The sequence below is a fragment of the Anguilla rostrata genome, chromosome 4 (assembly GCF_018555375.3).
Source record: "Anguilla rostrata isolate EN2019 chromosome 4, ASM1855537v3, whole genome shotgun sequence".
In the NCBI taxonomy this organism is placed as follows: domain Eukaryota; kingdom Metazoa; phylum Chordata; class Actinopteri; order Anguilliformes; family Anguillidae; genus Anguilla; species Anguilla rostrata.
The window spans coordinates 59,335,360-59,353,668 of NC_057936.1; the positions used below are offsets into that span (position 1 = coordinate 59,335,360).

The following is an 18,309-nucleotide window of genomic DNA, read 5'->3' on the forward strand; positions in this document are numbered from 1 at the left end:
ATTTTTTATAAGCCAAATAACGCCACCGGAGATTCTCGCCAATATTGCTCCTCTGCAATATTAATAACCCCTTCAGTTCTGCACCTTTGCCCACATTTCATTGGTCAGTTCCTGTTAGCATCACCGCGCACATGTTTAGCTGGCAGATGTCACAGGTCACAGGCAGGCTTGTCCGCATCACGAATGGGGGGGGGGGGGGGGGGGGAGCGATGACTGTCACAAGCCACACTGAAGCGGCCCGACGCGTTTGTTTATTTATCTCCTGCGCTCCCCAAGCCTCGATGGCTTCCGATGACACATAAAACTGTCAAATGCAATCGCGTTTCCTGTGAGCTGGCAGTGTGTATAAGGCCTGGCATGCAAACATCAGCCAGAAATGTCTGGACCCTAGCCCCCCCCAACCCCCCACCACCCCCCTTCTCTTCCACCTCCCCCCACCCCATGCATCAACCCTACAGCTACTGTGACACACCACACAGAGACAGAGCTGTAGCCCCTCTGTTGGCTGATCTTCGCTATTAAACTCTCCCTTATGCACATTGTGCATGGGGAAGATGGCTCAATGTCATGTAGCTTAAATCCCCGCTTTGGTAGGACACGGGCGTGTGTGTGTGTGTGCGGAGAGGGCCGCTAGCTCCGGGCACCACTGCGCCATTAGTACCGGCACGGCAGAGGAGAAAGAATAAAGAAAACTGCATCCCTAACAGACGGAGCAGGCATCGAAAAGGTGAGGAGAGGAGAGGAATGAAAGGAAGAGAGTGAGCCGGAGAGGAGGATGAAACAGGTGAAGACGCTGAGGAGCAGCCTCTCCGGGCACGAGCAGTGACGCACAAAGGACAGCCGCGCCGCTCCGATGACCTTTATTGTTGGGAAAGAGTACAGAGTTGGCAGGCCTGTACAGCTCCGTGCACGGACAAGTGAGCAGAGTGGGCTGTCCTGCTCTCACACCCACTGCACCAGGCGACGGGGACACGCCGGCACAGCCTGAGCCCCGGCCATCAATCACAGCAAGGCTCCGCCCCCACAGCGGAGCGGTGAAAACATAATACATTACGCAGAGAGCGGGTGGGGGGGGGAACAGTTTTCTTTATTGGTTTCCATGATTCAATATAAGTTATTCACTTAATATAAGTTACTGAAGTTTTTTTTTTTTTAAAGCCCCAGTAAACACAAACCTGAGGCTCCCGTAAGTCTCCTTGACTTGTTCCTTTACCGTTACAGACTTGAAGATAAGTAGCCTATGTGCCCTCAATGTTACATGATATCAAGCAGATAGTTTCAAACAGAAATAAGCAGTCGTTACATTTCGTAAGCGGAAGGGGAAATTTCTGCACAGAGGGGCTCCCAAAAGTGAAGAATCAGCTATATGGGCCCCGCACAGGAATTTGGGTCCCAGGCAGGGAGTCGTTCTCTCCCCTTTCACACGGTGACAAACATCGGGGTTCCCTCTGTACAGTGAATGTTCATCGGTGTTCCAAGCTTCCAGGGCAAAACTAGCTTCTTCAGAATTAAAAAAAAAAAAAAAGTCAAACGCTGACCACTTAACTCACCATACCTTTAGAAAGTGCTATCCTGGGCTGCTTCCGATACTTTGGTGTCGGCACTGGCCTTAAAGGTACCCTGACACTGTCTGGAATTGAGACAAGCACTACAGACATTTTGCTCTGATTACCCAGTGGGTCACAGTATACGTATACAGGATTTCCAACGAGCCTCGCTTGATCACGTGAAGAAAAATGACCCCTCCTCGCCCTGTATTAATGACTGCGAGCACTGATGGTCTATTTTATTGCCTTATTGCATTAGATGGCTCCTCTGTTTCAGCCCCTCATGCTGATACTCCTTCAGACGCCCAACAGTGAAATAACACACACACACTCACAAACACACACACGTTTACACACACATGAACTCTTGACCCCATGCCTCATTTGCCTATACAGTACCACAGGTAGTTCCTTTAGTACCTCTTGACAGTTCTGACAGCTGAATTACACACTGAAGCTTAGTGACTGGGGGAGATAAGTGCCATATACAAAAGAAAGGTGCACAATGCCTAATACGTGCCCCTCGTATTTGTCGGTGTCTGTCATAGACACAACAGTACGGTAATCTCGAGACTCAGACACAATAATACACAAAGACCCAGACAAGTCAAACATTTCTCTTCTCTCACGAATTTGGTGTGTCTGCTAAAAGCTTGTTCTTTCGGTGGGATGTGACTGACTGGACTGTCGGGGCTGGGCCTCTTCAGATTTCCACTGTAATGTTCCGATGGCAGAGCTAGGGGCTCAGTGGGATTCCTGCTTCCACTGTATCAGGGGGTGTCAGAAGAGCAGGCCGGATGGCCAGCAGGCTTGTGGTGTGTGTGAGTGTGAGTGTGTGTGTGTGTGTGTGGGGGGGGGGGGGGGTTAGTGGGGAGGGGGTCTGTTTGAGGGCTTACTAAGGCATGCACATGTGTGCATTCATCAGCATTCCTGCTGGGCCTGGCCCTTCCCACAGCGAGCCGCTGTCCAACCGCCCCTTCCACCTGCTTCCGCAGAGCCAGTCGGCTGGCAAGATGGCGTGAAGGCTCGCCCCTATCTGCCAGCTCCGCTGGCCCTCCGGCTTGTGTTTCATAGTACATCCAGGGCTTCATTCATTCAGACAGATCCTTAAATATTTAAAACAGCCCTCTCTCCCTCTCTCTCTCGCTCTCTCTCTCTGATGATAGCGGCTCACGCTTATCATGAAAAAGCACGAGCATTTGTGAGAATATTTTCAGAGTTTCTTAACGAGATCAAGTAAATTAGCCCCTGTGTGTGCAAGGAGGAAGTAAAGTAATGGGGGCGCAGAAGTGCTACGGTAAATATTTGATCACTTTATGAGGCATGACACAGGAGGCCCACTTAGAGGATGCACAAAGACAGTTTAAATGCATGGCTCGGCTGATCTGTCGAGCAAACATAGAAGTCATCCTGCGCTGAAAATGAAATATCATCTGCAGGGACATGCTGTACAGCGCATATTAAGTCCTGAGCCCGATATATGGGCACTGATTCAGAAGCCATACAGGATAGGAGCTGAGGCGGGCGGGGTTGCCAGTGTTTTGTGCAGTCAGCAAATATTTGTCGCTACTCTTTGTGTTCGACTCTTGGCTTGTGCCAGCCTGTTCATTCAGGCATCCGACTCTTAAGTGCTCAGTGAAGAATGTGCCATCTTCGCATCAAATCTCGGGTCCCGGGGAAAGGCCCACGCAAATCTGAGTGCAGATTACCCAGGAGGCACTTCCTGTTTTGTTTCAGAATTCAACTGCAATCAGAGAACCCGTTTAAACCGTCAATCACAATAAAAAATGTGTTCCGAGCTTGCCCACTCCGGAATATTCAGGAACACTGAAGTGCTGTCAATGGAGCGCACCTGTGGTGGCCAGAATTCTTTTAACACTTTATCTACCTGCTCACCTGACCTGTAGATCACACTTTGACTCACAGTCAGTCTTCCTGCAAATAGTATGGGACAGGTTAACAGGAATGCTAAGGTCTGTGTAGTGTCAGGCAGAAGGAAAAAAAGAGCCATTTTGCTCCACTCTGTCACTGTGGGTCCTCTCTAAAGGAAACTGTCATCTTCCTGATTTAGCCTCCCAAGCTGCCTCTTCTCAAGCCGGCCCTATTCACTATCACCGCCTTGCAAAAAAAAACAAAAAAACAATGCCGCTGCAGAGAATTCCGCACGCGAGACAGACAAGACAGACGAGACCGTGTCTGACCCGGGCGGGGGGAGCGATGTTAAATGGATGAAGCCCAGGAGTGCACCACATCCCCTCCTTCGTAGGCCCCCACAGCATCGCTGTTTGTAGAGGATGATTTCTCAGGGGCCCCGTACAGACTGCCGACGCTTATTAATATTCTTTTCATGTCGGCGCTGTGGACTGAAATACACATTTCGGAGTTTGCCTTGCGCCGCAGACGGCGGCAAAAGGCACGGGCGCCTTTGAAGGGGATATTGATCTAAGGGCACAAATAAGCTCATAAGTATTCTAGTCTGATTGGCTTATCCCCGCAGTCACAGTAACTTCAGATTTTTCCCCTCCCCTCACGTGTGAGATTACACGTATGTAATCTACATAATGTACAGATACATGCACAGAATGCCAGCACGCGCCCCAAACATCCAACAGCCGCCACAGCCAGCGTTCAGCTGAGGACCCCCTGAGAAAGAGATGGGTCCCATGCGTAGAGATCCAAGCTCCACGCAGTCAGTACCAAACACGCTAACATTCATGAAGTGCTCAGCCTCACACACACACACACACACACACATACACACACAGCTGTGGGAGGGGGTTGGCCTGGACAAGGCCTAGATAAGTGGGAGGGGCCACTCTGGAGTCCCCTCTTATTGCTTTGCAGCTGACGCCAGCCAGAAGCTCATCCCGCATGACATTAAGTCCACCACACCCATGTGTCTCTGGCGGTTAGCAGAAACTCCACCATACATCCTCCAACATCTCCCATATATATATATATATATATATACACATCCCAGCTAATCCCCTTTCCCCTTCAACACGTGATATTTCTGTCTGCAGCTGTAGGTGGGTTAATACTCATCTCTGTGCACCAGCAGGATCCCCGGGCCTTCTCAGCACTGACCTCGGGTATTCGTGACCCGGGTTAAGCCAGAGACACGGCATGGAGGTGATGAGGTGACGTAGAGGTCAGTGCCGAGAGTCCTTATATCTGAGACTCAGCCTCAATGAACCCACCCCCCCCCCCCCCAAGCCTATTCCAGACTGTTTTAGAAGGCCATAAATACACGACCCATTAATGATGCGTTAACCTTATTTCAAAGACACGGGACAGAAAGCAGGACGACCTGTAGCAAGATCCTGGACTCGGGATGTAAAGGTCCTGGGGGATTCTATATAGCGAAGCATCCCATGGTGCACTGTGAATGGCCTACAAAACATGACTGCTAGTGTAGCCACACCCAAAAACAGGGCAACCCTCTTCACTGTACCCCACGTGTACCTCTTTTGCCGTGGGAATTTGCTCAAGCCAGGACGGCAGCGCATCGCCTAACGCTGGGTGGCACCGCCTGTCTCTCTCAGCTTCCCCAGACATGGCTTTATTGCTGCAGAATTATGTCTTCCACAGTACCTAAGGCTTCTGGTGCAGCGTGTAGAGGTATGCTAAGAGCTATTCCACCTTGACCTGTAGTACTGGACTCAATTAAGAGGAATCAATCAATACTCCCCCTCCACACACACGCACACACACACACACATACACACACAGACACACACAGACACACACGCAAATGGAACCCCCCCCATTTCGCTGACAGTGCTGTCCAGACACTACCCCTGTTCACAGCATTTTTTTCCAAAGACATTTTACACCAGGCAGGTCAGGTGTCATATATTATCGTTGACTCGGCCTGATCCCCTTGTGATGGGAGCCAGAGTTGCTTTTCCTCTGAAGCTATAAATCACTAAATCCCCTTTAATGAGCAATGCTCTGTGCTAACCCTACCCCAATTAGATAACAAGCGCTGGAGTTCTTCTATGTGATTATAATTTGCAGTTATCCTAGCCTACCTAGACCCATATATGATGGGCTGGAGAATGCAGCCTCTGGGAAACGTAGTACTGTAGTGTTAATATATCAACAGCGAATCGCTCTCGTTAAAAGCACCTCCTCGCTCTCTGTGTCCCTCTGGAAAATGGCATGTTCAGGTCATTGCTCCGCCTGCACCGGCTGGGACCCCGTTCTTTTCGACTAAAACCCGCAGTCTTTCCATTAAGTCCAATTCTGTGTGAGAGCAGAACGCACGCAGTCCAGCGGTGGAAGACGCTGTCTCACACACGCAGTCGGAGAGCTTGGCCCCCGTCTATGAGCAGTGGAGAGGCTAAGAAATCCCTTTCGGACTCCGCAACACTGACGCACACTTCCTGAGTGATCATCTTTCAAGTGCCCGAAAACCGCCAGTCTACTCCTCAGATGCCCTTCCTCCTTCCTCCTCTTTTCCCCCCGTGAACATCACACCTGCATGCTGGGCTTCTTCAGGTCCCCGTTGCCCTGGTTACTCCCAATCCCCGGTCCGCCCCTGTCCTCCTCGTCGTCGCTGTCCAGCCGCTCGCTCTTCCTCTTGCTGTAGCGCTCGTACAGCACCATCAGCACCCCCATCACCCAGGCGGACACCGTGCCGGCCGAGAAGATGACGAAGCCGATGGCGATGAAGAAGAGGTAGTCCCAGTAGCCCAGGCCCTGGTGGCACTCGGCCCGGAGCTGCATGCCCACCTCCGCCAGCCGCTGCCCAGTCATGTCCGGAGGTCCCCGGCACACGGTCTGTCCTTCATCTGCAAGACAGCACAGAGACCGATCACACCCACACGCCAAGTGTCCTGGATACACAATGAGGATTTATATGCACTTTATACTTTGGTGTTTCGTCTTAGATAATGCGGTAAGTCAGCCAAATCTAGTAACTGCATATTGCCTGCCTGATGTATTAAGCGGTTTTGACACTGTTTGTAAAACACGCAATTGGCATTTAGCTCAATTTACTGAGCTACGGCAAAGATTAATTTAATCAATTATGACATCTAGGAATGTAATACACGCATACACAGTAATGGTGCTGGACAAGTCCTAAACCTTCAGAAAGCAAAATGTCTCAGTTCATCTACTTGCATCCAGATTTTTTCAACCAAAAGAAGGCAATACACCGCAGAATTCATTTAAATTGCAAAATACTTATAAATTGCGGAATTTATAAGAGAAAAATAATCTCCTTTTTCTATTCTTTGCATGTTATCAAATGGATAGTAATTAGGTCATTAATGCTAATCTGAAGACTGATGGCAAGTGATTTGGAATAATCACATCCGAACAGAAGCATAAATAAAGACACACACACACACACACACGCACCCGCACCCAAATGACACACTCACTCACGCAGAGCACGTACGGTTCACATTAATGCAATGACAATGCACTTTTCTGGAGCCGAATCATTCACTCTGTCAGTTTCATTCCGTGACAGTATAAAAAACAAAATAGAAATGCAGCATTTTCTGTAGCTGTCTCCATATCCCCACATCAAATTTATCACGTCAGACAGCTTAACCAGTGGGAAACCAGCCGGAGACAGGTCACATTCAGAATCTCCATCTTAAAGTCTGCTCCAAAGCAACTCTTTTCAGAGTGGCAGACAGTCAGCCAAATCTATCACTCGGAAAGAAATATTTCTCTGGGGCTCGTACGGGAAGTGTACGTGCCACATTTCGGATCGGACGTCTTACCAGCCTGTCCTATCTATCACCCTCCACCATAAGCCTAATTGAACGTGTCCTGTCCAAAATTTCACAAGACCTTTCTTTCCTTAGGAAGCACTATCCGAATCCTTTCAGGGAAATTGCTATACTGTGGGCTAAAACAGTAATTAGTTCAAATTAAACGGTGTCTAATTACCAATTAAAGGAATTGGCTACAGGCAATTGTGGTTGACAAACATTTTAACGGTTTTGGCAGGCCTTCCCAATATTCGAGTGCAAACCATAAGAGAACCCTAATCATTTCCATGACGTTAAACATTGAACTATGTTGTTTGCTGTTAACTACACTACTGCCTTTCAATATGTGTTTTATCAAATGACAAGTATCACAGGGCATAGCTCAGGAGATAAGACGATTGTCTGCAGTGAGGTCGTCAAACCCACCTGCGCAGTGTCCTTGAGCAGACACTAACCTAATGCTTGATAGAGCATCAATGTAACCTGAAAAAGCGCTAATAATGCAGTCCATTTACCAAATTAGCATCGTTGCTTTATACATTAAATATGAATAACTGTCTGTATTCATCCTACATTACAGAAACATATTTTAGCACAGTCGGGAATCTTTTGTTTCTGCGTTACCGCATACACCACGAGTCAGAGAAACAGCAACTCACAGTGATTGCCTGCTACAAAAATGGCTTCTATCCGTCCTTCAGGAGAAAACTCTTTAAGATCATTATGGGATGACCCTGATTATCCTGGGAAATAAATAGTGAGGCAAATCATCTTAAACGTGCAAAAATAACGCATAACGCATTATGTAACTAATCACAATCGGTGATTTCCAACAGCACATTAGCGCGAGTGCATGCAAGTCAAATAAAAGCTATGTGACACTTTGAGACTTCCATATGGGGCGACCAGGGTGAGGGAGTGCAACGGTTACTGCAGTGGGTTTGGTAAATAAAACCCACGAGTAACACTCTGGACATCGAACAAACCATTGGTCTAACGCAGTGCTTCTCAGCCCTGGGCCTGGGGAGCCCACTGTCCTGCATGTTTTAGATGCCTCCCTGCTCCAACACACCAGATTCAAATGAACGGGTCGTTATCAGGCTTCTGCAGAGCTTGATGACGACCCATTCATTTGAATCTGGTGTGCCGGAGCTGCGAGACATCTAAAACACGCAGGGCAGTGGGCTCCCCAGGACCAGGGTTGAGAAACGCCGGTCTAACGCACGCATGCAGACGAAACCTCCGGAACCCGAGGCCGACCAATCGTAGCGGAGCTCGGAGGAGCCCGGAGAATGCGCCCTGGGTCGCAGCAGCAGCAGCAGCCCCGCCTCCCAGAGAGCGGCCCAAACCCGGCCCAGCGATCTGCAGCGGCACGTTAGCTCCCATCGCCGCCCCCCCCCCCCCCGCGTCGCTCCCTCTCACCGTCTGCGACACACGCCGCGTAGACCGCGTCGAACCCTCGGCCCCCTCATTAAGGACCGCTCAGCGCAGTTCACCACCACCCAGGGCCTCGCTGCATTTTTTTTTCTCTCCTCTGTCAGGGCAGGCCCAGCTTCCCCTAGTCTCTCCAGTCTCCCATGCACAGAGAGAGCAAGGAGCACTGCGGGGCTGTCCTCCCATAAATCAAGCCCGAGTGAAAGCTCTGCACTTGAGTATTAAAGAGAGGATAACTAGCATGCTTTTGAAATGGCGTGCACTTTCTAATGGCACTTGGCACTCTATTTGCCTGTCTAGAGAGTCACTCCCTCCCCAGTTATTCCCTGCACCATGCATTTACCGTGTGTGTTAAATCTGTTTGGTTTTTCGTTTGGCATGGTGCAACTGCTTTTACACATACCTCAGTTAAAGATATGAATTTTTAGAATTGAAATTTTAGATTTTAGCCTGAAATGCCATGAGAAACAAGCAAAAAAAAATTCAAAGCTGTTTCCTAGGAACAAAACATTAAAGTACGCAGTTCCAGCTACAGAAGGTATTCGCTGAACTCCCAGCAGTGTAATTCAAGTTCCACTATAGAAGGTCTTTTTATTTTTTAGCAGTTCCCATCTTTTTTTTTTTTTTTAAAGAAAACTGTTTTAGCATACCGCTAGCATGCCCATATAAACGACCATCAATATGTATTATTAGGATACTGCACGGGAGTGTCACACAATACCTCTCTGAGTGGAATTCCACCTTCAAACGACCAGCCGGTGGAGGGTTGGGTGACATGGGGCAAGAGTGCCTTAAATAGGACAGAGTACAAGTGCGACCCCTCCCCCACCATACCATCAGACCTGTGCTACAGTTCAGCTAAGAGTGAATTTATCTGGGTTTTTTTTTTTTTTTCATCCAGTCCTCTCGTTTACACTAAAATGTGTCACACTCATTTAATAATTATTGACTCTTGGATAATCAATAATCATACTCCTTTAAATAACTCATTTTACGATATATATTCTTAAACTTGTGGTCTTAGTCAAAGCTATGCTCCAAAATACTGAAAAGAATAACTTTTTTTTAAAAAAGGTTCATGGCTTACAATTACAATTCACCCTAATACCAAATTATTAGTGACTGCAAAACCATAATCAGCATAATAAAATATAATTATCTAACGATAGAAATATATACAAATAATATAAATACAGTATATGTTCATCTAAACTGCTTTCCAACCACTAGAATCCATAGTGAAATGCGCACTATTTTAATGGTGTATGTAAGCCATATGGCTGAAATGTACTGCTAAAAATTATTTTATGGATTAATTGTATAGAGAAACTGGTCTTGTCAGCAAATATACTTATGCCTAAATTCAGTTAAATTCACCTAACCTCATTTTTGCATTGTTTCTACAGGAACCAAAAAAAGCCTTTATTTGCAGCAAATTGTACATTTCTGAAACGTGGGCCTGTTGATACTTATTGCTTTCCCTTTAAAGAAAACAAGCTCCTGTTCGCAGTAACTGAATTACAGCACTTTTATAGAACAGGATATGTAATGGATCCAAAAAGAACAGTTGTTTGATATTTTCTTTTACCTGATTTTTTTAAACTCTGCAAATCCTTGTAAATGATACTGTGAATACTGTAAATGAGGGACAGCCGTGCATTTTCTTTCATTATAGTGCTTATTCAGGTAAAGAACCACTTTTCGTGCCCATTTTGCTCTGTTATAGACTCTCACTTAATACAGGCAGACGAAGCCTTTCCACAGCCCTCCCAGAAACATCAGTCCATTTTTGGTGCTTACAGTATGTGAAAATGACTACATCAAAAAGACGCCTTTCAACACACTTCCCAAAACGAGCCCTTGTAACCTTCTGATTTAACTGCTGAACGATTCTATAAACTGGCACAATGCTACAGGCCAATAGCCACCAGACATGCCGTGAATGCACTGATATGACTTTCAGCTGATCTTTTGTCAGTTAGTATTGGATTCCATTTGTATTGCATCTGTGTGAGGGTCTAATATTGAAGGAGCACCAGGAGAGATCCAATGGGATCATTAAAAACAAGCAGGATGGCGCAGTCTGACAGCAAACCAAACTGCCCACATTCTCTGAGACATTTCATTGGCTGTTGTAACCTCTCACTGACTGAATAATTTTGTAACTCCTCTGTTATACTATGAACATTTTTGTCTTTCAAAGCAGACACGCCGGCGATTAAAAACACTCAAAGCCAGACGTCTCCCGTGACCCCCCCCCCCCCCCCCCCCCCCACAAAAGCACCAAATTGCTTGCTGTGACCCCTCTGCTTAGCCTGTCAGCAAGGAAGAAACAGAGAGACTCCAACCCTGCTCCCTCCGTCCAGCCATCCACGCATCACTCTCTGCATCCCCTCGCGCTGTAACGCTCCGCTGCTCGCCCCGGCCCCGAGGAGCTAACCCTCCTACTGTACGCCGAGTTCAGATGGACAGCCGCGCAGTCGTACCGTAAACGCGGCTATTTTTACCCCCTCTCTAATTATGCAGTCGCATATGTTAATCTTTAAGAAGAGGCTGCTTTATTGTGATATTAATGGGGGGGGCTGAATATTGAGAATGCCCCGTAAGCAACATTCCCTAAATATTCCCCTGCCCTGCCGGTAAGCTTCCATAGATAAAAAGGCTGTTTCTTCAGCAAACTAAGCAAAGATAAAAGTGCTGTGGATAATAGGGACGCAGTTGCATGGCAGTTTTGCGATCTGGTTTCTTATTGTGTGCGTGTGCAGTGTGTGTCTGATAGATATGCACAAACGTGTAATATATGTGTACGTATAGTGGGTACAGTTCATGCATATCATGCGTGCGTGAGCATGTGTGTGAGTAACATATATATGTGAGCATGTGTGTGTGTACAGTGATGTGTGTTTATTTTGTGTACGTGTGTGTCTGTATGTCTGTGTGTGTGTGTGTGTTTATTTGTGTGTGTGTGTGTGTGTGTGTGAGCATATGTGTAATATATGCATGTCTGCATGTGTGTGTGTACAATGGTGTGTTTATATTGCATGCGTATATGTGCGTGTGTATGTGTGTGTGTAGGTGGATGGGTTTGTGAATGTGTGAGAATACAGTGTAAGTGTGTATGTGATACGTACAGGCCTGAATTATGCCAAATGCACATATGCAGGAAGATTTCTGAAATACATTTTTTAAAAAGGTCTGGCCTTAAGTAACGGATCTATTCATGTTCCTTACAAAAAAACTGAAGATTATTATGTATTATTATTAGTTTTCCCTTCTCTCCTCATTTTATCTATCATTACTCACAAAGTGTGGGCCTTAGGAACAGCATACCATTTCCAGGCCACCGAGGAACAGAACAGCACCGAACCAATCCTGCTTCTAAATTGTAAACGAACAAAATATCAATACAATTATTGTAATAATCAATAAGCAAGTATCATCAGTCACGTGATTACGCAGCGAAGCGTTTGCGGTATTAAATACGCATTATGTGTATTGGCAGGGACGTGCACGGGGTTTGAAAATCAGCCTTTCATGGGCGTGCTGAAAAACAAATAAAACAGAGATTGCGATCATGGACGGCGGTGGCGGGGGTGTGGAGGGTAGGTGGGAGACTGTAATCGCTGACTGGGGGGGGTGGAGGGGGAATCGTTATTGCGGATGGTGAGGGGGGTGCGGGGGCTTTTCCAGGCGAAATTGTGATTGCAGCTACCATTAAAATAATGTGATTCTTAACTCACCTAGGTTCCAGTCTAGAAGGCAATGAGGACGTTGAATGAACTGAAAACATTATGTTCATCCAGAATAAACTCAGAGACTCAAACTGCCCTCCAAACTCAACAAAAGCACACTTTCACACTCAGAAAAACATTACTGTTATCAACATGGCAAATGTGTGCATGCCAAGAGATACATAATGAAATGTGGAGTTTGATGAAAACAAATATATTTTGTTGCATTAAATTGTACTAGCATATTTTACATAGTTATTTAGAGGCCATCTAAAATCATTTTTTATTTCTATATTTTAAATTAGATATAAAATGCTGAATGATGATTGGACGGGGAGTGAGTTTCCCCCTCGTATCAATGAGAGCACACAAATGTATGCTGGTGTTTTCTTTTTTAACATTAAACGCTAAAATCAATTAACTAATTTAGGTTTTTTCCCCGCACCAAAACATAATTTCGCTGTTGTCCAATCAGCATACCTCTCTTGACTTTCCTCGCCCTCCATCTTATCGCCTCCCACTTTGGGCTGGCAACTCCATTAATATTTCTCCCTGGCTCAGCCCAGTTCCCCCATGCTTTTCGGCACGGGAGGCAGCGAAGCTCCGTGACTGGCCTGGACGACCGAGGCCCCTCTCTCCGGATAGCCCAGGTCGCCAACAGCACGTCAGATCCAGGGTGCGGGGGCTGGCTTGAGTGAGAGAGAGGCCTGACAGACCGCTGGTTTGCGAGGACACTCCCATCTCCTGGGAGACCCCAGGCACACGCGCGTCCAGGCCTGATAGCTGCTCAGCCTGGCACCAGCTCCTCCAGACCGCCCTCACTAAAGCCTCGATCAGGTGTTCTACTGCGGAACGCTCGGTGCTAAATCAACTCTCACAGACCAGAATTTACTAGGATAGTAGTCATTTCATTATTTTCTGACTCATAACCTCTGTTAGTATTAAATTACCACACGAAACATTTTACTGCATCCTCTGTACAGCTCAGTGATATTAACAATAATGTACACACAATATGGTGTGTTAATACACCATTCTATGACAGAGAAGAGCAGGAATTCCCCCAATATAGGTTTTTCTATGCTTACCTACTATATGATGATTTTCTTGTGTGCATCTAGTACTGGGGAGTGCTACAAATCTACCTCTGATGTGAATACTCCAGAAGTTAGTATCGGATGTTTTAATTGTTCAGTCCATACTTAAATTACAAGCTCTATTCACTCTTATTAAAAAGGTAGGCCTATTTGATACAGTATGTCTTAAAGTCGAAACTGTTCAGAAAGATTTGATCAGTGGACTGCCTTTCGAATTGACCAGTGAAAAATATTCAGAGGCAACCCTACATCTTCAAGATTGCCTGTGTCTATAAATAACACGAGTGGAATAGATTTAATGCATAAATATTTTTGGCAACATACTGGCAAGGGTGGCCCAGTAAAAGGTACTTTAAAAAGATTGCATTGTTAATGGCTAACATCTACTCATGGGGAGGGTGGGAGCAAGCACTGCTCTTTAGAGGATCAAAATGTCCTCATAACAAAGGTGCCCCAGTAGACAGTGTTTAAAGGCAGTTCTCTGAATCTAATGTTCTCAAATGTAAATCGGTCTAAATGAACTTCAAGCAACCTCTGTCAAATTAGTTGATAGGTAAACTAATTCACTAGCAGCTATTCAGCTCCCCAGATTCTCATTAACATAACACTGTTCGCTGCAATGTAATCCTTTTTTCTTTTTTGAATCCACACCCTGTCATATTGGTTATACAGACCTCTTTAAACCGTTCTCAGCACTGGAACTTGGGAATCGGGACTGACCAATCAGGTTATGGCAAGAGGAGCTCTGGCCGAATGAGAATGGGAAGAGATGAACTTCGACGAAAGAACGAATGACACAAGGATCTCTTTACATTACGATCTCAAACCAAGGAAGGAGGCCACACACGCCTCACCCCCCTGACCCATTCCCCGGGGCTGTCACATTTCCATACATCACCTTCACTACTTCACTATTAATACATGGGGGGGGGTCTGTGTGTCACACCAGCCCAAACATGGCAGTAACAGTGGTTTTTGGGGGTGCGAGAGCACGATAGTTCCCTTTGACTACACAGCGGCATTACTTCAAAAGGAAAATAAGACGTTGTTCACCAACCAAGAACAGTTCCAACACAACAGCTCCCCAGGCTGTTTTTTTTTTTTGGTCAAGCTTACTTAAATGCAGCTTTTTTCTGCGAGACCCTGTTTCTGAACGTTGTGCTCGCGTCCCTCTGTGCTCCAGGCAGACGGACAGGATGGTCTATCTTGTTAATAATGTACAGGGCCGGGCATTTGCCACTCAAGCTGTCAGTGAGTGCAGCAGACCCATTAGTCATCGTGCATGTGGTCCAGGCTACCTACCAAACAGGCCAGATGTGCCCCACACACTGCTGGGGCCTGCGGAACCAGAGCGCTGCACTCACCACTTTCATGGCCAAGCCAACATTTCAGCAGGTCCCCGTTTTTAAAAAGTAAAAAGGGACACACCTTCTTCTGGTATGTCATATTTGTTGGGCAGTGGTAAGTAATGGGCACAGGTTAACAGCTGTCTGTTCACCAATTAGCTTTCGACCTCCCTGTGACCCCCACCCCGCTCTCCCCCCCTCCTGTCCAACAGTCATGCAAATGAATAGGAAAGCAGGGGAAGTGGGGCGGGGTTATCTTGCCTTGGCAATGGGAGGCACGCTTTTAGAGTGCCGTGTCTCTGACAGGAGGAACCCCCCTCTCCAGTGCCTGGCCAACCCCCCTTGCAGCCCAGCCAGTGGAGAGCTCTCTCACACACTGACTCACACATGTTAGGCATGATTCACGCGCTGGTTCTGCAGTGGGTGCTCTGTACCAAAGCACCCTTCGCCGACAGTACAGCTCTACCGACATGCAGTGGGGGTATTACCGCTCTGGAAAAAGTTGGGTTATGTTTTATTACTGTGTGTGCAAACGTGTCACTGGACACTTTTTCTTTAAGTCTTTCGCGCTGTGTTTAATTAGCTGCCTTTTCTCTCAAGGGATAGATCCGGAGGCACAGAAATAATGGGAACTGCATATCGGTTAGATCAGAGGAAGACAGAGCAGTTTTTATATTTTCAGTTTCAGCCTCAAGTGGCCTACTCTTGATTTGCTACAAGTAACACATTTTACTTGCTTTACTTGAAATTATCCTTTGGTCATTTTATGTGCCTCAGAATCTCAGCAATTTCCAGTCAGAAGTGCAACTTTAAACTTGCAAGTATTAAGTACACCATCCCTTCCACAAGAGGTACAGTTCTCTACCTTAGTTTCTTCCAGTGAATATTCATAATTTAAATTGCTTAGGTCTGTCTACATCTTCAAAAGCTCATGGGTCTGAATTTTAAACGGATATCAAGGTCACGGAAGGATCTCGACACGAAAAGAACACTGAATTACCCCTTGCATCGCATTGCCATTCCATCATGTGAATTGCGATACCTAGCTAAACGGAACAAACCGTTAAAGTCCAGTTGTTTTCTCTGGCTCCGCGCAAGTGTGTGTTATCTGAGCACACTGCTACAGCGTCCAAGTAAAGTATAAATATGAATTTCGTGCTGTAACAGTGACAGGCGATAAGCCTTTAAACACTCTTGTCCTCTAAGTGTCTTAATAAATGCCAAATATCTGTTTACACCCTTGCACAACACCCGTTAACAATACCTTAAAATACCCAGGGAATGGTGAGGCAATTTTTCCGCGCTGCGTTTAATTTTATTAGTTATATATTTCAGTTCTGTATGAGTGTGCAGAAGCAGATACTAAAATGGTGTTTAATAAAGTTTATTTTGAGTGAACAGGCCTACATTAACATATCTGGGCGGGCAAATAAAGTATATGATTAGCCTAAATCAAAAAGCGCACCTCACCTTGAAACTTGAATCCTTCGATTTGCACCCAAAGACAGAGGTCCTCGGTGTCGCAGTCACAGCGCCAGGGGTTCCCGCTCAGTCCGAGAGATCGAAGGGCTGGCAAGGCAATAAGGGTGCTGATATTAAGCGTTGTTAGGTTGTTCCGGCTGACATCCAGAACCTGGAGCGCAGCGTTCTCGGAGAAAGCATCAGGGTGAATCTCTGAGAGACCGGGATTGTCCGTCATTCTCAGCATCACCAGGCTGGCCAACGGGCCGAACGTCCGGTCATCAATTTGGGCTAAAGTGTTGAAGGACAGATCTAGGTAGGCAAGCTTCCGGAGGTTACCAAATGTTGACTCCGATATTTCCGTGAGAGAGTTGTTGCTGCAGTCCAGGTACACTAGGTCGGACAGGTAGTTGAGCTGCAGCGCCGGTAGCTCACCGATACGGTTGTTGGAGATTATGAGCTGCCGGGTGGCTAGCGGGAGGTCGGCAGGAAAGTCGGTCAGTTGCTGCCCGGCACACTGGACGACCAGCTGGTCGTCGCACACGCAGCGGTCAGGACAACCCGCAGTTAAAGCTGGGGACGGTGCCACCCCCATCACGAATATTAGCAGAAAGATGAGCCGCAAAGACTGCGCGCTGGGCTCGGGGAGAAGACGCATGATACCACCGAGGGCTTCATTAACTCCGTCTGGACAGAACACCAAAATACTCCCGCATTCTTCATTGATCTGTATTGCTTGTGTTGCTGGCTAGGGTTGTTAGTGCGATGTTGTCAAATTGTTATTTTGAATGTTGTCAGTACAAACCACAAAACGCTTAGTCTAAGAAACACGCACGCCAAGTCCTGGGCTAATTCCGAAGGTGACTGAAAGGCATTTCTGTAGCGCGCAATAAGCAGGCTAATATTGCTCCAATGCCGATTTTACGAAAATCTCAACTTGCTGTAGCGGTGGTCGTTTTGGTCAGCCCAGTATTTAATTTTTTTTTTAAATGAGTTTTGCAGTGAAATGAATTGTTCGCTTAGTTTCGAAACTACTGAACGCTAAAATGTATAAATTCCAAAGCGCAATTTCCTCGGTTTTCACAAACTGTACAGTAAACTGCGTCTGCAATGAGCTATAATCCCGTTCCAGTATAAAGGCGTGCGTCCTTATTTATCGTAGCCTGTCTCGGTGCACGGCTGCTCTGCCTATTCTCTCTGCAGCTGTGAGAGGGAAAGAGGGAGGGAGAGTTTGTCCTCTGTGAGTGCGCGCGCGTGTCTCTCTCTGTGTGCGTGTGTGTGCGAGAGAAAGAGAGAGAGAGAGGCCTGTCAGTTGATAGACTGCATAGTAAACGGAGTCTTTGAGGTTGTGTGATCCACAGCCGCCCAAGTTGTCTGCAAATGTTGTACAGTGACGTAACCAGGTGGTGCCCATTTTGTCACCTTTGAATAGATGCGCATTCAAAGTCTCAATGACAGGCTGGAAACGTCGAGGAACTGCCAGAAAGTCAGAGTACGGATTCTTCTGCGCACTCGACGGAATTCTCCGATATTGTCCTCTGTTCATGAGCGGTACAGCGAAACCGTCTGTCTGTTATAAAGAGGAATAATAATCCTTCCGCTCAGTGCCAGCCAGGATTTGCAGGGGCTTATCTGCGCCGCTCACACGCCGTTTCAGTCATTCTGTAATTTTACACTTTGACATATGTGCGCATGAATATGGGTATGTGGATGGCTGTATGTATCGGTATATTAATAGATGCACAGATATGTACATATATAGTGATGTGAACATTTTTCCCAGATATAAGTATTTTAAATGCATAGAAAGTAATTCAAAGGAAATCGTCAATTTGACGCTCTTTATTTTGCTCAAATGCCTGTCCTGTAAGCATCGCAAAAAATGTCTTAAATCATTCGTTGAATTTTTTTTGCTTTTTGAGAAGAAGCGGATACATTGTAAAGGTGAATCAGCAGAT

At 46.5% G+C, this 18,309-nt stretch overlaps 1 protein-coding gene across 1 annotated transcript; it reads right to left on the reverse strand.

Annotated features, from left to right (window-relative positions):
- Positions 1 to 1,069: 1,069 nt before the first annotated feature.
- LOC135253815 (leucine-rich repeat-containing protein 52-like) lies at positions 1,070 to 17,833 on the reverse strand. The gene is made up of 2 exons (XM_064333596.1): positions 16,361 to 17,833; positions 1,070 to 6,343 (listed from the first exon to the last, which is right to left on the reverse strand). The coding sequence occupies exons 1-2, from the start codon at positions 17,007 to 17,009 to the stop codon at positions 6,024 to 6,026; spliced, it is 969 nt and encodes a 322-aa protein (XP_064189666.1). The 5' UTR covers positions 17,010 to 17,833; the 3' UTR covers positions 1,070 to 6,023.
- Positions 17,834 to 18,309: the final 476 nt, after the last annotated feature.

Coding starts and splice junctions, on each gene's coding strand:
- LOC135253815 (XM_064333596.1), bottom strand. CDS start 17,009: ATGCGTCTTCTCCCCGAGCCCAGCGCGCAGTCTTTGCGGCTCATCTTT. Junction 6,344..16,360: donor CGAAGGATTCAAGTTTCAAG/GTGAGGTGCGCT, acceptor GCTGTCTTGCAG/ATGAAGGACAGACCGTGTGC.